This window comes from Phalacrocorax aristotelis, chromosome 24 (genome assembly GCF_949628215.1).
Source record: "Phalacrocorax aristotelis chromosome 24, bGulAri2.1, whole genome shotgun sequence".
NCBI lineage: Eukaryota > Metazoa > Chordata > Aves > Suliformes > Phalacrocoracidae > Phalacrocorax > Phalacrocorax aristotelis.
The window spans coordinates 1,200,597-1,216,831 of record NC_134299.1 but is presented as its reverse complement, the minus strand read 5'-3'; the positions used below and the strand labels follow the sequence as shown (position 1 = coordinate 1,216,831).

The window sequence follows — 16,235 nt, the reverse complement described above, 5'->3', positions numbered from 1 at the left end:
GTCTCTAAAACATGAGAGGTGTAAGATGTTATCCTAGAGACCACAGTGTAGATGTACAGTTTAACAAAGCATTTGCAGATTATCTATTAACCATGCTTAAAGTTGCACAAAAAAGAAAAAAAAAAAGCACAGCTTGGTGGAGCATAGCTTTTTTTCAATCTTGCTGAGAGACAAGACACACCAACATTACATTCCAACTGTGACCAATTTATTTCATTCTGATGTAAACCCAAATTTCCACTACAGCACTGAGACCACCTTTTATAAACGGTTGTGAAGTATAGGACATGCAGGATGCAATACACTAATGGGGAGAGGTGGAATTTTCTTCTGTTTTTAGGAATAGATTTAAAATACGGGAAACTGAAGCGAAATGTGGCACAAACATCATAACTTCCATGCATACCTTCAAGTATCTTCCTTCGTGCTGGCACTCTGTGGACTTCAGTGTTGGGTTAAAATGATTCTTTGGAAGAGTAGCAAGTTCACACCTCTTGAAATTTCAGAGTAATATTAAGGCCGAAACACACTGGGCACATCTCCTTTGCCTTCCAGAGCACCACCTGTTGTTTTACTTAAAGCTGCATTAAGCTTCCAGCTCAAATCCCAGCCCAACTTTGTGACCTCCAGCACTGAAATTCTTGCCATCAATCAACCCTGAGAGGGTCAGCTTCACACCTAGGAAAGCAAGTAATGAGACCCTTTGTACACCACTATCCCCGTACAGTGCCCTCCCTCAAGTACCTGAGCCTCACTAATGTGTCTTAGTTGCCGTAGGAACTTCTATATGTACACATCCTTTACTTCCAGGAGCCTATGTAAGATTTCTAGCATATTTGATTATCTGCTTGGTTCCAGAGATGACAGTAAGATAGCCCATAGTGTAGTACAAGTACTCTTTGCTGCTACCAGCTGAACTTACGTACCAGGTCGGAGGGCGTGAGTGTAACCAACTCCAATCAGGCTGGCATTGTTCACTTTAGCCTACAGGAAACAAAGAAATCACAATACTTATATGCTCTGTGTATTCAGACAGCGGTGTCCCAGTGCCCTGAGAAGGTGCCTTATGCATTAACTCTTTCAGCTACTTGTAGACTAACCTCTAGCAGCAGCCTATGCCATTCTTTTTCCTTTTCTCCTCAAGAGTTTCCAGTTAAGCTATAACAGGTTTAAGTAATAGGTCTAATCTCTCCCTCAAATTGAGACCCATTATGCTGACAAAAGGCCATGCTGTCCTTCACTGCCCCAGGCATTGTCTGTCTATAGCCTTTAAAGGGCTAGTTACTGCAGTCCCTTAATCGCTAATGCAGTCTGTCTTGTTCACAAATGACTTAGTAGTGATTTTTTTCAATAAGCAACAAATATATGAATATATGGAAACCCATTTTTGCATTATTAAGTTTTGAGCTGTTTGCAATAGCATTTCACGTCTTTAATTTTGGCTAAATTGTCCTGGAGCTAGTTCTTGTTTTGAAGCATAACGACTGCTACTTCAGTGCTTAGCATCAGAATGGGCACAGTTACTTTTATTCAATCCCGCTTTGCCATGGAAATGTTTTGCCTCCTGAACCTCCCTCTCTCGCTATTGAGACTTTTTTTTTGGCCCTAACATTTCTGCAAGAATTGGCAAGCATAAGTAATAACACTTACCTCAGGACCTCAGCTGACTTTCAAGGGTTAACCGATTGTCAGGAGAAGCCTGTAAGCTAAGCTGAACTTCCATGATTTTACTATAGTACAGTTTTATATTATGCATTAGATAAATAAGAATTAAAGGGATGCTGCATCCTCTCATTACCTTTTGAAAATGCATTATGCACGGGCTCCATGCACACTAGTCAGACTAGTGACTCTCCATGGAGAAATAAAGAAGGGCTTTAGATTTTTTTTTCATCATTTCACAAATATGACCTGTGAGGTCCCAATTTAAAGTTGAGCCACAACAAAAGCCACAGTTTGACATCTACTGTACTCCCTCAGTAACCATTTGAAGCAACTATTTCACACCACAAATTTTCAGTAGTTAAGGGAGCGTGAAATATTCACTCCTGTTACAAAATTCTTACCACAATGGAAGTCTTCTCATCCAGTTGGTACTTAGCAGCAATACCAAAACGTGTGTTGTTACTGCCAGCAGTCCATGCAAGATTGACTGATGTCTCAACCTTATTATTAACCTTCTGATAAATAGACCCACCAAACTCGGTGCCATCGTTCCTGTTTGTAATAAATAGATGCAAGCCTGTCAAGCCTTGCCTTGTTTAGTAAACAGTAACTCTCTAGATTTACCCTTCCCCTCAATCACTTCATCATTATCTGTTAAAATGAACCGAGAGCTCCAATACGTCCCTGGACCCATGCTGATCATCTTCCTAGCTGGAGCTGGCAGACTCCTGCTCACATGGGTTTTTTACCCAAAACAAAAGTTTTGCTTGCAGAATGGAACAAGACTTTCCAACAGCTGAGCCTTATGGTTTGATGTTCTAACAAAAATAAAAAGAAAACCAACCCAGCTAACTTGCTTGTCTTAAGGTAAGAAAGCAAGCCTGCAATAACGCATAAAAAGGGACAAATCCAGGAGACTTAAGTCAGTATGGGAGCCATGTTGTTGCATTGCAGTTGTTTAAATGCACCAGCTTCAAAGACTCTCAGAGCATCTGAATGCCAAGAGCTAAACTGCGATGACAGCTGGCAACACACCAGCACAATGCAACACACACCTCTCTCTGCCAGCTTGGGCACTTCTGAGCCAGAAGCTTTCTGTCTGGTGGGGAGGGGAGGAAGGTACAGTAGCTGAACTGAAGGCTCTTTTATCTAGTGCCAAAATAGAAGTTTACAGATTTTTAACTCCAAATTAACATTATAAAGTGCCTTTACACCACTCTCTTATATATACTAAAACCAAAACTACCCTGAAACAAGGTCTCAAGAGACAGCCAAGAGTTGGAAAGTTGCCTCTGCTTTAGTTGTACTGAAGATGAAAACACCGAATATAGATTATTTCAAAACAAATCAGCATCCCCTGCCATCCACCCACCTGTCATCTAACTCCACTAATGCTCACTATTCATCTAGTTTGGACCCTCTGATAATGCTTTTCTAGGCTCAGCTAATACTTACACATTAGTGTGCAGCTGAAAGTCTCCTGCCTTATATCCCAAGGCAAAGTTATTTTGTGAAAGCTTAGACTTGGCAGTGTCAAAAGCCATCTGGTAGCCAGCAAGCCAGCCTTCATAGCCCAACACTGCCCAGCCATAGATGGTTGGTCCAGAGAGATCAATGTCTATATTGCAGCCTAGATTTACATATTCTCTTTTGTAGGAGGTCTTCAACTTTCCACTCTTCTTCCTGCAGAGAGAAACATGGCATTTTATTCCTGGTAGCATACAAGTATGTATTATGTAGTTTTATTCAGGTATGTATGTCCCTTAAGGCCAGTTAATTAAATGACTGTAATGCCTACTCAAAACCTAACATTTAACAGCTCCTGAAGAGGGCATGGGATAAGGGTATTACGTATATTTATGTGGTACCACTTTCTGCTCCACCATCTTAAACTCCTTAAAATCCTCAAGAAGCAAAACAGACAAAACCGTTTCTGCTTAATGCTCTAAAAAACATCAGGTCACAAATTTTGCTCTCCACAAGTGACTGCAATGCATTATGGCATCATCAGTTTCTTTCAAGAGCATCTATGACGCACCGATAGCTGGCCTTTCTGTCCTACAGGGACCTTTTGTCTGCTTGCTTTCCTTTATATACAGTGTTTGCTTTCCGTCCTTCTTCACTGCTGGATACCAGCCTTCTCTGTCAAAAATCAATTTCCTCATCCTCCAGACATCATCCACTTAGCCTTTTTCTGTCCCTCTGGAGAAGCCTCTTCCTCTCTCTCCAATGTGTCTTTGTGCTCATTTTGCTAAAAAATTAAAACTTAACTGAGACAAAATTTTATCACCTCCTTAATCCTCTCTCCAACCTCCTTTCTCTCCCACTGAAGACAGAGCAGAACACCATGCTGCCTGTCACCCATATCCAGGCCTGGGGTCTCATTTTTGACTTAGCTTCTAATTCCTTACATCCAAGCAGTATTTCAAACTGATTTTTCTGATAGGCACTCCCCATCAATGAAGAAATACCAGTAATTATTTACAAAGCACTCTCAAGCTTTGTGCATTATCCAGACATAAACACCCCTCCTTTGTTCTACTGCCTACCAAAAATCAATACACAATAATTGAGGAGGACAAAAAAGTGCTATTCCACTGCCTTCCATAATACCTATGTAGTTCTACCTCCTCATTCAGTTGTGCATAGACATCTGCCCAAAAGCATCGGGGAAGAAACGTTGGTTTGTGTTTTTAAGGCACTGAGTTGACAGCAGTACGACTGTCAACACCATGACAAAGATGGTACAAGTTAAGTGGTCCATGTAAGGCCTAGTTGTTTAAGCGGAGCGTTACAAAAACGTTAATACCTACTGCAAAACAACAGATTTGCCAATGGCCAAAAAGCTGAAGAACCATTTTTAACAGATCTTGTCCTTCTGAGTCCTGTATTATCCATTGCCTTCAAAATATTCTACAGTGCCTGCAGAATATTCTACAGTAAATTTTGAGCATTTACACAATGACCAGAATAAGCATTTCAAATTCAAAGTTATGGAAAATTCTAGCAATCCTTAGATAAAGGCAACAGAAGATAATTACCCTGTGTTTGGTACAAATGTAGTGTCAAGAGCCACTTTCAATCCTTCAGCCAACTGCAAAAAAAACCAGAGATGTCTGCTCAGAACTCTGCTGAAACATGGTTTGCCACTACTAGAATGCTACTTCCTTTCTAAAGAGAAGACAAAACATGACCATAATGTCTCTGACGTGTTTTGGAATGAAACCTGAAAATGCTGTATGATGAGGGATTAAAAATTGGACTTTTCCTCCTCACAATGAGGCCCTGTAATAGCACACGCTTTTTAGACATGTTATTACAGGAAAATTTCAAGTTTAGTATTGAAAAGAAAATTGATGAACTATGTTAAAAGAAAGAGAACTGTTCAGTTAATGTTTGCTTATTCCCTATGGTTCCAACAATCCATACGGTAGCTCAAGAATCTCAGAATCTACAACTATTCTTTTAAGACACAGTACTACTTGACGGGCCAAACCATGTACCTGCCTCAGGTTTCCCACCCTTGTTTTGAGCTGGACAGCATTTTCCATTTTAAAGCACAGGTAAAAGTGCAAAACCGTAAATACAGAAGCTGATGGCCATACATGGCGGAGGGCATCACAGAACTTTTACTGCCTTTGGCACCATTACCTTACATTGCAGGCCTTAAGTGAGAAGCATGAAGCTATTACTTTGAAAAAGAACTGAGAGTGCTTGTATGCTAGCAACTCTTTGTGTAAGCAGCGCCAAGCTGCAAATGCTAATCCTTCTCTTCAATCTTACAAAATACATTCAATCTCAAGGCAGCCAAACTTAAGTGCTTATGTATTAGCGCATTTAAAACTACGGGACCCCTCTTTTGTTTTTCCTGCATGACTGCAGCAGTGACAGTTCTGCAAAGTTAGAGTGCATCTTTAAACAAAAACTATTTGGAATGGATAGTTGTGATATTCATTCAACCAGCTAGATAATTTTGCATGCCCGTAACTGAAGTAACTCTGTACCTTTAGATCATTGCTGTGGGAACTCTTGCGCGCACGCACACACGCCCCCATTCATGATGCTTTCAGTCTGTGCATTCTGCAAATATAAGTAACTTCTTTCTTTTTAGTACTCCAGATAGTTTTGTACAATTTTCACTCTTCAGTGTTTTTTGCTGAACTTAATAGTTTCTCATACCAGTTGCAAAAACATTTTCAGAGTATCTACTTCCTCTTACCTGATCCTCCATGGAAACTTCTGTTCCCAATGTGTTATCTGTGTTCCACTTCTGGGTGAATGTAAGTCCATAGTCTTTGATCTTATATTTGGTCTCTAGACTGCCTGAAGCCTTGCCTGTGTCTGTATTGGAAGAACCAGCTGCAGTGAATTCCTGCCAAGAGCATAATATGAGTTTCAGCACACCGATATTTAATTACATTCAGTTTTTCCACTTGTCAAGTGCCAGCACTCACACTTGCGACCCTTAGGCCTTTTGACAGAACCCTCAAAATCCTCCTCCTCTTCCCTGTCCTCACCAAAAATTGTTCACTTTTGCATCACAAAATGCTAGCCCTTCTGGCATCTCTCTTCTGGGTATTTCTTTTATTGAGGTGTACTGATAGAGCCCTGGAACTTGCCTAGGTTGGAAAAAGTACTATTACACAAAGACCTGACATCTTCACTTACTTTTCATTTGCATCACGACTTGATTGCCTGCTCCCCTCCTCTAAATCTTACCACACTTTTTACCTAACTTATCCACTGATCTCCCTCACACCAAAAAAAAACATTTTTTCGCTGTCTTTTTTCTGCTCCAAGGTGGCAATTGTTATTTCAACATTCCACAACTTGCTCTGTACCTTCACATGGATCCATACCCAGATACAAAAAGATACTTGCTCAAGATACAAAGCTGATCATATCCTTGGGCTTTTCCTCACAATCTCCTCTAATTCCCTTTATCATCTTACCAGTACTGTCCCAATTGTGCATGAAATAGCACCCATCATAGTCCTTCTGGAAATCCGCTTTCCCTTAAGAAAAACAATCCTACATCCAACTTACACCGCTAGATGAATAGCAAAAAAAAAAAATATTTATTTTTCTCTCATTTCTCCAAATACCTCGTGCGTTAATTCCTTTTCATTCTTTTTTCTTTTCCCCCCTGTCAGCAGTGAAAATGTCTTCTGGAGAATGGTTATTGATGCTTTTCACACCAACAACTGCACCCTAACATTCTTGTTTCCCCTATCCTTTATACTGTTGTCACTTAGACTCTTCATATGCCATGTTGATGACTTTAGTACCTTCTCCTTCAACCTAACTTCTCTGTCATTACCTCAGCCAGCAACTGCACTTTAGAAGCTAGGTCACCCCTTTGTAAGGCACCTTAAAATTGCAGACCTTTTCTCCTTCACAGAATTGGAAAATAACCTGACCTAGCAGCACCTTGACATCCCTCCATCAGGCTGCTCCTTCACTGACTAGTGTAATTGAATCCACAACTTTGAATTTTGCATAATAAGTATCTTGTAACATGTTGTCCATTGCTGTTTGGCCAGTCCCCCACACATCAGAGCTTCCTGTTATTTAGGGGACTTGAAGTCTCAATAAATACCTATCCTCCTGAAATAACTCAGAGGTAGCCTGCTCAGTGTTTCATGCACAACACAGTATAAAGCAATTAATATTTTTGCAGTAGTAAGCCTAAGGTGTACGAGCTAGGTTTTAAGAAGCATTTGAGAACTGATCTTATTTCAGTTGTCCTCATCTCTCAAATATTTTCCTTGTAGAAAGGTAATTAATCTGCCATTACATTTCCAAGTAATGGAAATGGCCTCTTTTGAAGTTTAAATATTGAAAGATACAGTGCTTAAGAGATGGCAGTATCCACTGCCAACACATCCAAGCTTTGGAACCCTGACTTTCCAGATCAGTCTCATTCCCGGACAGTATTCTTGGATGCTCCGTATGTTACGTTCACAATTCTGGACTTTGCAGAGTGTGTACAAAGACTGTCTGTAAATGGTTTTGAAGTGCCAGGGAAGTACAGCCAGGTAACATTCCTTACACACCATGGGGGGGTGAAAACAAACAAAAAAAAACCCCACACTTACTCCGGCCAATGCACTACTACAACAGCACAACAGTTTTGTTACACTTCTAGCCAGCTAACAGAAACACGTGATGCAAGTCAGGATGTGTTAGAATATCCTTTAAGACATAATTGCTACCTACTGCTCTAATGTCACTTCCACAAATTCAGTGTAAAGACATCTCAAACCTGCATCAGAATGCAGAAGTAACTTTCTTCTAGTCTTACGGCAGGTAACTGTTTAGAAAGGCTTGATTTGTTTCTCAGACCAAGCAGAGGAAAGATTGTAAAATGCTTTTCTCACAGCCAAAGGAAAAAAAACCCCTGTGCTGTCATATGATCAAAAGCCAAAGGATTTCACCAGGTGTTAGAACTGTATCTGCTTCTGGAAGCAGAAGGCACACAGTCAGCATATGCTGCCATCAGTCTTTAACTGCCTAAACTAGAGACATCTCATCAAGCCATCTTGTGTAGAAGCATCTCTTGAATTTTTTTGTAGCTAAAAATCAAACTCCTTCTGGCTCCATGTCACACTCTAGTCAGAATCAGCAGTCAAGCTCAGCTTCTCGTTGACCTTCTAGTCTAGGTGCCTGGCACCTTCAGGAACACCATGTGCTTACTATACCAAACCATTTGCAATCTATGAAACAGTTATAACCAATAGGCACTATCATTGTTGTTTTCTAAGTCCACAGGAAAAACATCCAAAACATTTCTGTGTCATAACAATCAGAGGTACTATTAGTATCCAAGTACGAATTCAATCTCACATTTTGTTCCTAACCTCGTCTCCGTCCCCAAAACCCCATTTTGTTGCAGCAGAATGCTCATTAGAAACACTAACAAGCACAAAACCTGAAGCAACAGACAACTGTATTAGTACCATATCTATCTTCTTTTCCCTCCTGCTGTTTTTACAGTGTTCTTATTGCAGATTGTTGGACAAAGATTGCAAATGGCTTTACATACATGGATCATGCAGCAGGTTAAGAGCTAGGGACACAATCAGACTTCATGGCGTGGACAATAACAGGAGTAAAAACAATGAAAAGGTTTACGAATGACAGTATGCACCACAGAAAACCTCTCTAGACAAAGCAATAAAGAGCCAGCATGCCAAAACAGTCACTATTCTTACCAGCTGGATAAACATCCAACATGAAAGTTGCATGGAAAAGTAAAAGCCCATTTTAGTACTTAATACGGTTGTTCATATTCTGTCACATTCAGAAGACAACGTAATTAACCATTAGCATATTGTTTGAGAATCACAACTTCCAGCCTGGAAAACTATGCATATCATGATATGCATGTCAGTAACTGGTAGCAGTCATAGTAGAGAGACCACATAGTTCCTCATGCCTCCACATTCTTGGTGCACAATGCAAGTAATCCATCAAAAGCTCAACCGAGACAGAATACAGTAATATAAAAGGGATGACTTACACCATTTGCATGCAAGAAGAATGCAAGAGGAGGAGGGAGCTAAGGCAAATATGAAATAGGCTAAAAAGCAGCACAGTTTATCAACCAGAACAGCATCAAGCACATACAGACCTTAGACTTGGTGTAAGAATAAGCTTATCTAGTAAACAATATATGCCTGTGGTTAAAGCCAAAATTACAAAATCTATTCCTGGTTTTGCCAGCACCCTTGTGAAATCATGAGGAAGCTCCACTTCTCCATCATTAAAGTGGGGATCATAGTATTTTCTAGTTACCTGAAGTGCTTAATTAACATCTATAAAATGCTCTCAAGTTGTACATAAAGGGTACTGCAGGAGGACTATTCAGTTTTAATTAAGTCTTGCATTGTAAGCACAGTGGAGGTGACTGAAAATGAAGTTAAACCATGGCTCTTATTTGGCCCTTGGCCTTTTGGATAAAAAAAACCATTCTGGACTCAAAATCCTATAAAAACCAACAACAGCAGAGAAACTCAATTGCATTCATAAGCAGAAATGAGAGCTATTTAGGGTGGCCATGGGAATTGGGAGGAAAGCCACATGTCCACAACAAAATGTGGGAAAATTCTTGCACGCCATGGGAAAAGTAGTACTGCTACATCAGTTCCACACGTCATTATAGAAATACCTCAGTCACCTACAGGTTTCAAAATGAGAACAGAGAAGCAACACCTGCTAGCAAGTTATTACCACCAAGCAGCTCAGGAATTTGTCCTGGAAACTGTCCAATGCTAGTGATGGTGAAAGCCCCCAGTACTTACCACCCCAGTGGAAGACTTGGTCTTCAACTCTAGCTTGACCATTCCAAATCCTGAAAATAAAAGAGTACACAGTGTCTGCTCCACTGCAATATACAGTTGTTGATCTTACTGGGGAATGCCTGAAGGAATTTTGACAATTCGAAGTGGGTGGCCTCATAATTTATAGTCATAACAGTCACCCATCATCAAGTATCTCCACCTTCCGTAGCTACCTGCAGCCTGGGACCAATCAAGAGTTACCATTTCTTCTGATTTACTCAATTTACTTGTATATATCTGATTGCAGGGCAGGAATTTTTCTTCTTCTCTTCTCTGAGAAAAATGTGTTTCAACTTACTTCGACCACTGCCATATACAGAGATACTACTGTGTTCTTTTTCTTTCTAATCTGCTATGAATCTAGGCAAATACCTGGCCCTTGCACAGAGCAGAAAAGCCTGAAACAACTGCCCCTAAAGCAGGGAACTTGAGTCGAGCTTTAGCAAAGCCTGAACTCCAGGGTAGTAGACCCAGACCAGAGTTCTTTTTAATTTTATAGAACATAATGGATTTGGGATACAAATGCAATCTTTACTACACACTCAGAAAACCAGATAAAAAACTTCAACACTTTTAGTACTGCTCCCAGAAAAAGGGAATAATATCAGAATATCTCCATTGAAATTCTTTGAAGTGGAATGCAAATATTGTGAAATTATTTCCACTGTAGCTATGACAATAGGCTAGCCTGATTAACATAAATATCATTCTACCTCAGGAACCCGTTTGTTGCCACATATGGTCTCCTATGTCAATCTACACGAGTTTGACTGACTTAATGCCTCTAAATACAAAAATCGGAAAGTAAAAAAAACCCAAAACCAACCATTCTTCAGAGACTGTTCTGGAGTGCATTTTAAGGTCAAACTCATAGCTTTCCCCTCTAACTCTTTGCCTACTGCAACATCTTCACAATACACATCTGAAGTTCAAATTCAGAAGGGGCTAGATGCTCCAGGCCTCTGCTGAATTCCTACCACAGGGCATTTAGGGGATCTCTGCGGTACTAATGTTTTTATTGTAATTTTCAAGGCACCTAAGAAAAAATACAAAAGGTTATTGAACCACATTCCTGTTACTTACCATATCCCTTGTTGAATACATCCCTGGCAGACTTTCCCAAGTCAATGTATGATGGTGGGACAGCCATTGGATCTGAAACATATTGGAAGCTGTAAGAATATCTTAGGTTTAACAGCATAAAATCTAAACTATATTCAAAGCATTTATAGATGTCTGCCACTAGTACTGTCTGCGTACTTCACCAGTATGAAACTGCATGACCTTTGAAGAACATTCATCAAAGTCATCCTTGCATCACTGTTGCTTGGTCAGAAACAAAGAAACTTCAATTCAAAAAAGTTAGGAGAGCCAATCCCTTATTCAGAATCACTAAATACTAGGAACAGTATCACATTCAACTACATATGTAGGCCTCACATTCTTACATTGCAAAAATTGCTCACAGGAGCTTATTGCTGTTCCGATAAGGAGCAAACATTGCTTTCATCACAGGACCCTTTCTGAAAAGAACCCAAAGTGGCAAAGCCACATCAGCACTGAACAATCCCAAAGGAAAAGATACCGGACTTCCGTGGGCACTTGTGACTTCTTAGAAAGTTTTTTCAGAGATCTGTAAAATGTAAGAGATCTCTGTACACTGTCCAGTAGCCACCAGGGAGTATTTCTGCACTGTGTATGGACAGCAGCAGAACCTACATTTTCTAATACAGGTAACTGTTGCAACTACTTTGGAGGACAAAACTCAACAGGACAGGCATGTGATATTACAGCTTGCATGACATATTTAATGTTAGTTACCACAATTTAGGGATTTTGCATCAGAAAATCCACATTAAAAGAAGCAGGAAGACTCTTCCCCAGTGGAAAATTAGTCTTCCCCTTCTAGACTAAGTGTGCAGGAATGCAAAGGCACAACTGCTCCAGAAAAGAAAAGCTACCAATGATGATGCTTCTGTTTGATTTTAAGGGTAACTGCCACTTAATCCTTCGTACAGCTGATACATTTATTGCTACTCTTCTCTGCAACACCTGACACCAGAAATCCCTGATCCCCCATTGTTACTTATACCATACATAAAGACTAATCTAAAAAGTAATAACGCAAGCAAAACATGTAAAATCATAGAATCGTTAAGGTTGGAAAAGACCTCTAAGATCATCAAGTCCAACTGCCAACCCAACACCATCATGCCTCCTAAACCATGTCCTGAAGTGCAGCTTGATGCAACTTGAGGCCATAAAGACTAGTGACAGGACAAGAGGAAATGGCCTCCAGCTGCATCAGGGGAGGTTTAGATTGGATATTAGGAAAAATTTCTTCACTGCAAGAGTGGTCAGGCACTGGAACAGGCTGCCCAGAGAGGTGGTGGAGTCACCATCCCTGGGGGTGTTCAAAACACATGTAGATGTCACACTTCGGGACATGGTTTAGGAGGCATGATGGTGTTGGCTTGATGGTTGCACTTGATGATCTTAGAGGTCTTTTCCAACCTTAATGATTTTATGATAGTTACTTAGCAGAAGAGACCAACCCCCCCCTCACTCCAGCCCCTCTCAGGCAGTTGCAGAGAGCGATAAGGTCTCCCCTCAGCCTCCTCTTCTCCAGGCTAAACCCCCCCAGCTCCCTCAGCCGCCCCCCAGCACACTTGTGCTCCAGACCCTGCCCCAGCCCCGCTGCCCTTCTCTGGACATGCTCCAGTCCCTCAAGGGCCTTCTTGTCCCGAGGGGCCCAAACCTGAGCCCAGCATTCGAGGTGGGGCCTCCCCAGTGCCGAGCACAGGGGCCCCATCCCTGCCCGGCCCCTGCTGGCCACACCAGTGCTGACACAAGCCCGGGGGCTGGTGGCCTCCTTGGCCACCTGGGCACTGCTGGCTCATGCCCAGCCGGCTGTCAGCCAGCACCCCCAGGGCCTTCTCCGCCGGGCACTTCCCAGCCCCTCTGCCCCAGGCCTGGAGCGTGGCCTGGGGCTGGTGTGACCCAAGGGCAGGACTCGGCACTTGGCCTAAAGTCATCACTAATCTCGCTAAACTAAAAGATTTAGGACTAAATCCCTAAATGCGTCACTTCCACCATTTTAGTTGCTTACCAGTGTACTCAGTTCCTCTGTCACAAACGCAACAGTATCTCTATTAAGCAATTAAGTCCTGTTTTCAGACAGCTAGCCCTTTCCTACAATGAAGCACTCGGGCAACTTATACCCCGTAGCAGACAAATGCTCTATGGCCAGTGTCTTAATAACTAACCTGCACTACGGATCTATCAATACATGGACTTCACCCTTATGGGTCCCTTCCACCTTGAGATATTCTGCGGTTCTATGAATATATACCTGTGGGGTTAGAGGATCTAAAATACACGACTGCAGGTTCCTTAGCTGAAGATTAGTACACAAAACAGGTATTTCTCAAAATTAGTATGTAAAAAGGCCTTTTTATCTGTCAAACATGGAGGGAAAATTAGTGAATCACTAAATTGACAAAAGAGAAACAGAACGTGTATTTTTATGACAGCATAGTTGAAAATATTACAATAGTTTTAGCAATACAACTATGGAGCATATTTTTCTTTAAAACGTTGGTTTTTCACACAAATCTCTCAATTCAGAAGTTTGAACTCGTATTTTAAATTTTGGTTTGGGGGATTTTTGGTTTTGGTGTGCTTTTTTTTGTGTTTTTGTTGGTTTGTATTGTTTTTTAACAGTTTTATCAGAATAGTTCAACCCACTGATTTCAAAAGCTTAGTAACTCAAGTTTTTGGACCAAGGCTGATGCCTGGACATTTTAACATGGTGATACTCTACACATGCAGTAACTGCCTAACCTTGAACTTTGAACATTTTTTTCCAGCAAAAAACAATATGAAACATAACTCCTCGCATAAGAATTCACAACACACAAGCAGATTTTTAAAAAAAAAATGCTCTTTAGTCACAGCTGGCTTTCAGGGACCTGTCCAGCTGTTGCAAACATGACAGGAACACTCCATAACCATATGGATTTGTAGCTGACCTCCAAACCACATAACCTATTTTCAATTGGAAGTTTGACAACAACCAGCAGTAAGCCACAACACATTCTGGGAATTGGGACTGACCTATTCAGGGCTTAGAAGACATCAGTCTAACTTCCAAATTACTTGGAGATGTTATATCGAACAAAAGCAAGAGCTTAAATAACAACCCCCCCACCCCAGTTTCTGAAAACATGCCACAGCTGGCTTTCATGCTTTGCTGGCTGTTTTCCTCAGAGAGGGGCACGGGCTTTAGAAAGACAAATGACAACGGAGCTGACCACCAAGTAGTCCTGAGGCTCTCCTCACCAGCTTCACTGAAAACACTTCAAGTAAAGGAGGACTTTACCATCCTGCTCTGCACGTTCTCAACCTAGATCTCACCCTTTTGGCTGATGCCCTGTTCTGTTTACACATCATTTTCATAAGGCTGTTGAGACATCTTGGATATTGTGAGCCTATTTACTCTCCTAATGTCTCCTCCCTTTACACTATACAGCCGTATTTTCTGTATTCTACATGTTTTAATGTATATGTTAAATATTATGCAAGTATTTAATCAGTATTAAAAAAAAACATTCTTCAGGTTAGCTCATGCTGAAATACATAAATTCTTTGTTAATAACGAGCAGCTCTGCTTGCAGGCCAGAACTGTTCAGAGGAACTGAGCTCACGCAGCTATTACCACTAAATTTGAATTGGTCTCCATCAAGCAGATGCGATGACAACAGCTGACAAAATACAACGTAAAGCAGGGAAGGGAATATTGAGCCAGAGATCTAGAATTAAGCCACGGTGCTCGTTTTTAGCACCTCGTTTTTAAACAAAGCCTCCTTAATCTTGTGCTTTGCCTTTCCCTCCCACAACACCGCAATCGGTACACCGCCACGGGAGAACATATATCGAGGAATAAAAGGTCGGGGACACCTGACGCTCAACGACGTCACCCTCAGATTCAGCACCACCGCAAGCCACCGCACGCGCCTGAGCTGCAACGCACACCACCCACATCGGGAGTTTCGATGAAGAAAGAAACGTCAGAATGCCCCCATCGGCCCGCCGAACGCACGCAAGAAAAGCGACGTACGCAGGGCCGAAGGAGGAGAGCTGCCGTGCGCGGGGCCGGGCCCCGGCGGGCCCCGCCGCGCTCCATGAGCCGCGCGGGGCGGCCTGGGCGGCCACCAGCGCCACGGCACAGCGCTCACGACGGGAGCGGCGCGGCCGCCGCCGGCGGCTCCTCCTTCTCCTCCTCCCCGGCTGTTACTGAGGCGCGTTGCGCAACGGATAACGGAGCGCGGCCCGCCGGACCTCCCCGGGTTCCCCCTGTCCAGGCGGCCGAGCCTCGGGAACGCTCGGTCGCTGCGGACCCCGCAGGCTCGTACTTTCCGGCCGAGAAACCAAAGCGGCCGGCAAGACGCTCGGCCGCCCACCGAGCGAGAGCCGGCCCGCGCCCCGGGGCCATCGCCTCAGCCGCACGCGGCCGGGTCGCCAGCCCCGAGGAAGCGGAAGCGCTGGCCGGAGCGAGCGTCCGGCCCCCTCCCTACCCGGGGCTCTGGCCCAGCCCCGCCGCAGCAAGGCGACCCGAGGGACGTCCGCCTCAGCTCCGACGACGCCAGGGGGCTCCGCCCGAACAGCGCCGCGGGCCCCGCTGGGTCCAGTCCCGTCCCGCCCCGGTCCGGGCCCCGCCGCTACCTGCCGGCCGCGCTGCCTCCAGATGCAGGTCTCAGCGCCCCAAAGCCCGCATGCGCCGCGCCGGCGCCGCGCATGCGCATCAGCGGGCCTCCCGGTGCATCGGCCCCTCCTGTCAGGGTGGGAGCCGCCCCCGCGGGGCCGCCCGGGGAGGGACTGCGTGCTGCCGCTCCGCACCACGCACCCTCGCGGGAGCGGGCCGGGCCGCTGTACCCGTCTGTAGGAGGGCTTCTCAGCGCCAGGCCCCGCCGCCGGCGCAGGAGACGGCGGCGAAGCGGCCCGAGCCGACGCGGGACTAGGCGGCCAGCAGGCGGTGGTAACGCCCGCTCGAGAGACGGAAGAGCAGGCCTGGTATGAACGGCCCCGGGCGCCAGGACGGCCTCTCTTCACCCAGCCCGGCACGCAGTCGGTGCAAGACTACAGCGGGTGCTACAGCTCCTCTCACCCCCCTCAGCTCCCTTACCAGCCAGCTCCTCCGTCGTCGCCAGCCCTCTACTGAACTCAGCC

The 16,235-nt window shown here is 43.7% G+C and overlaps 1 protein-coding gene across 3 annotated transcripts; it reads right to left on the bottom strand.

Annotated features, from left to right (window-relative positions):
* Nucleotides 1–186: 186 nt before the first annotated feature.
* On the bottom strand, nt 187–15,820 carry VDAC3 (voltage dependent anion channel 3). 3 transcript variants are annotated; one of them, XM_075074692.1, is made up of 9 exons: nt 15,732–15,820; nt 11,091–11,162; nt 9,969–10,018; nt 5,885–6,037; nt 4,707–4,759; nt 3,121–3,348; nt 2,067–2,217; nt 927–984; nt 187–678 (listed from the first exon to the last, which is right to left on the bottom strand). In XM_075074692.1, exons 2-9 carry the CDS (start codon nt 11,155–11,157, stop codon nt 587–589), a joined length of 852 nt encoding a protein of 283 aa, XP_074930793.1. In that variant the 5' UTR covers nt 11,158–11,162; nt 15,732–15,820; the 3' UTR covers nt 187–586. The 3 variants fall into 3 exon arrangements, with proteins under 3 accessions (XP_074930793.1, XP_074930795.1, XP_074930794.1); XM_075074694.1 differs by having other exon boundaries at nt 15,584–15,767; XM_075074693.1 differs by lacking the exon at nt 15,732–15,820 and adding an exon at nt 15,422–15,520.
* Between the last annotated feature and the right edge of the window lie 415 nt (nt 15,821–16,235).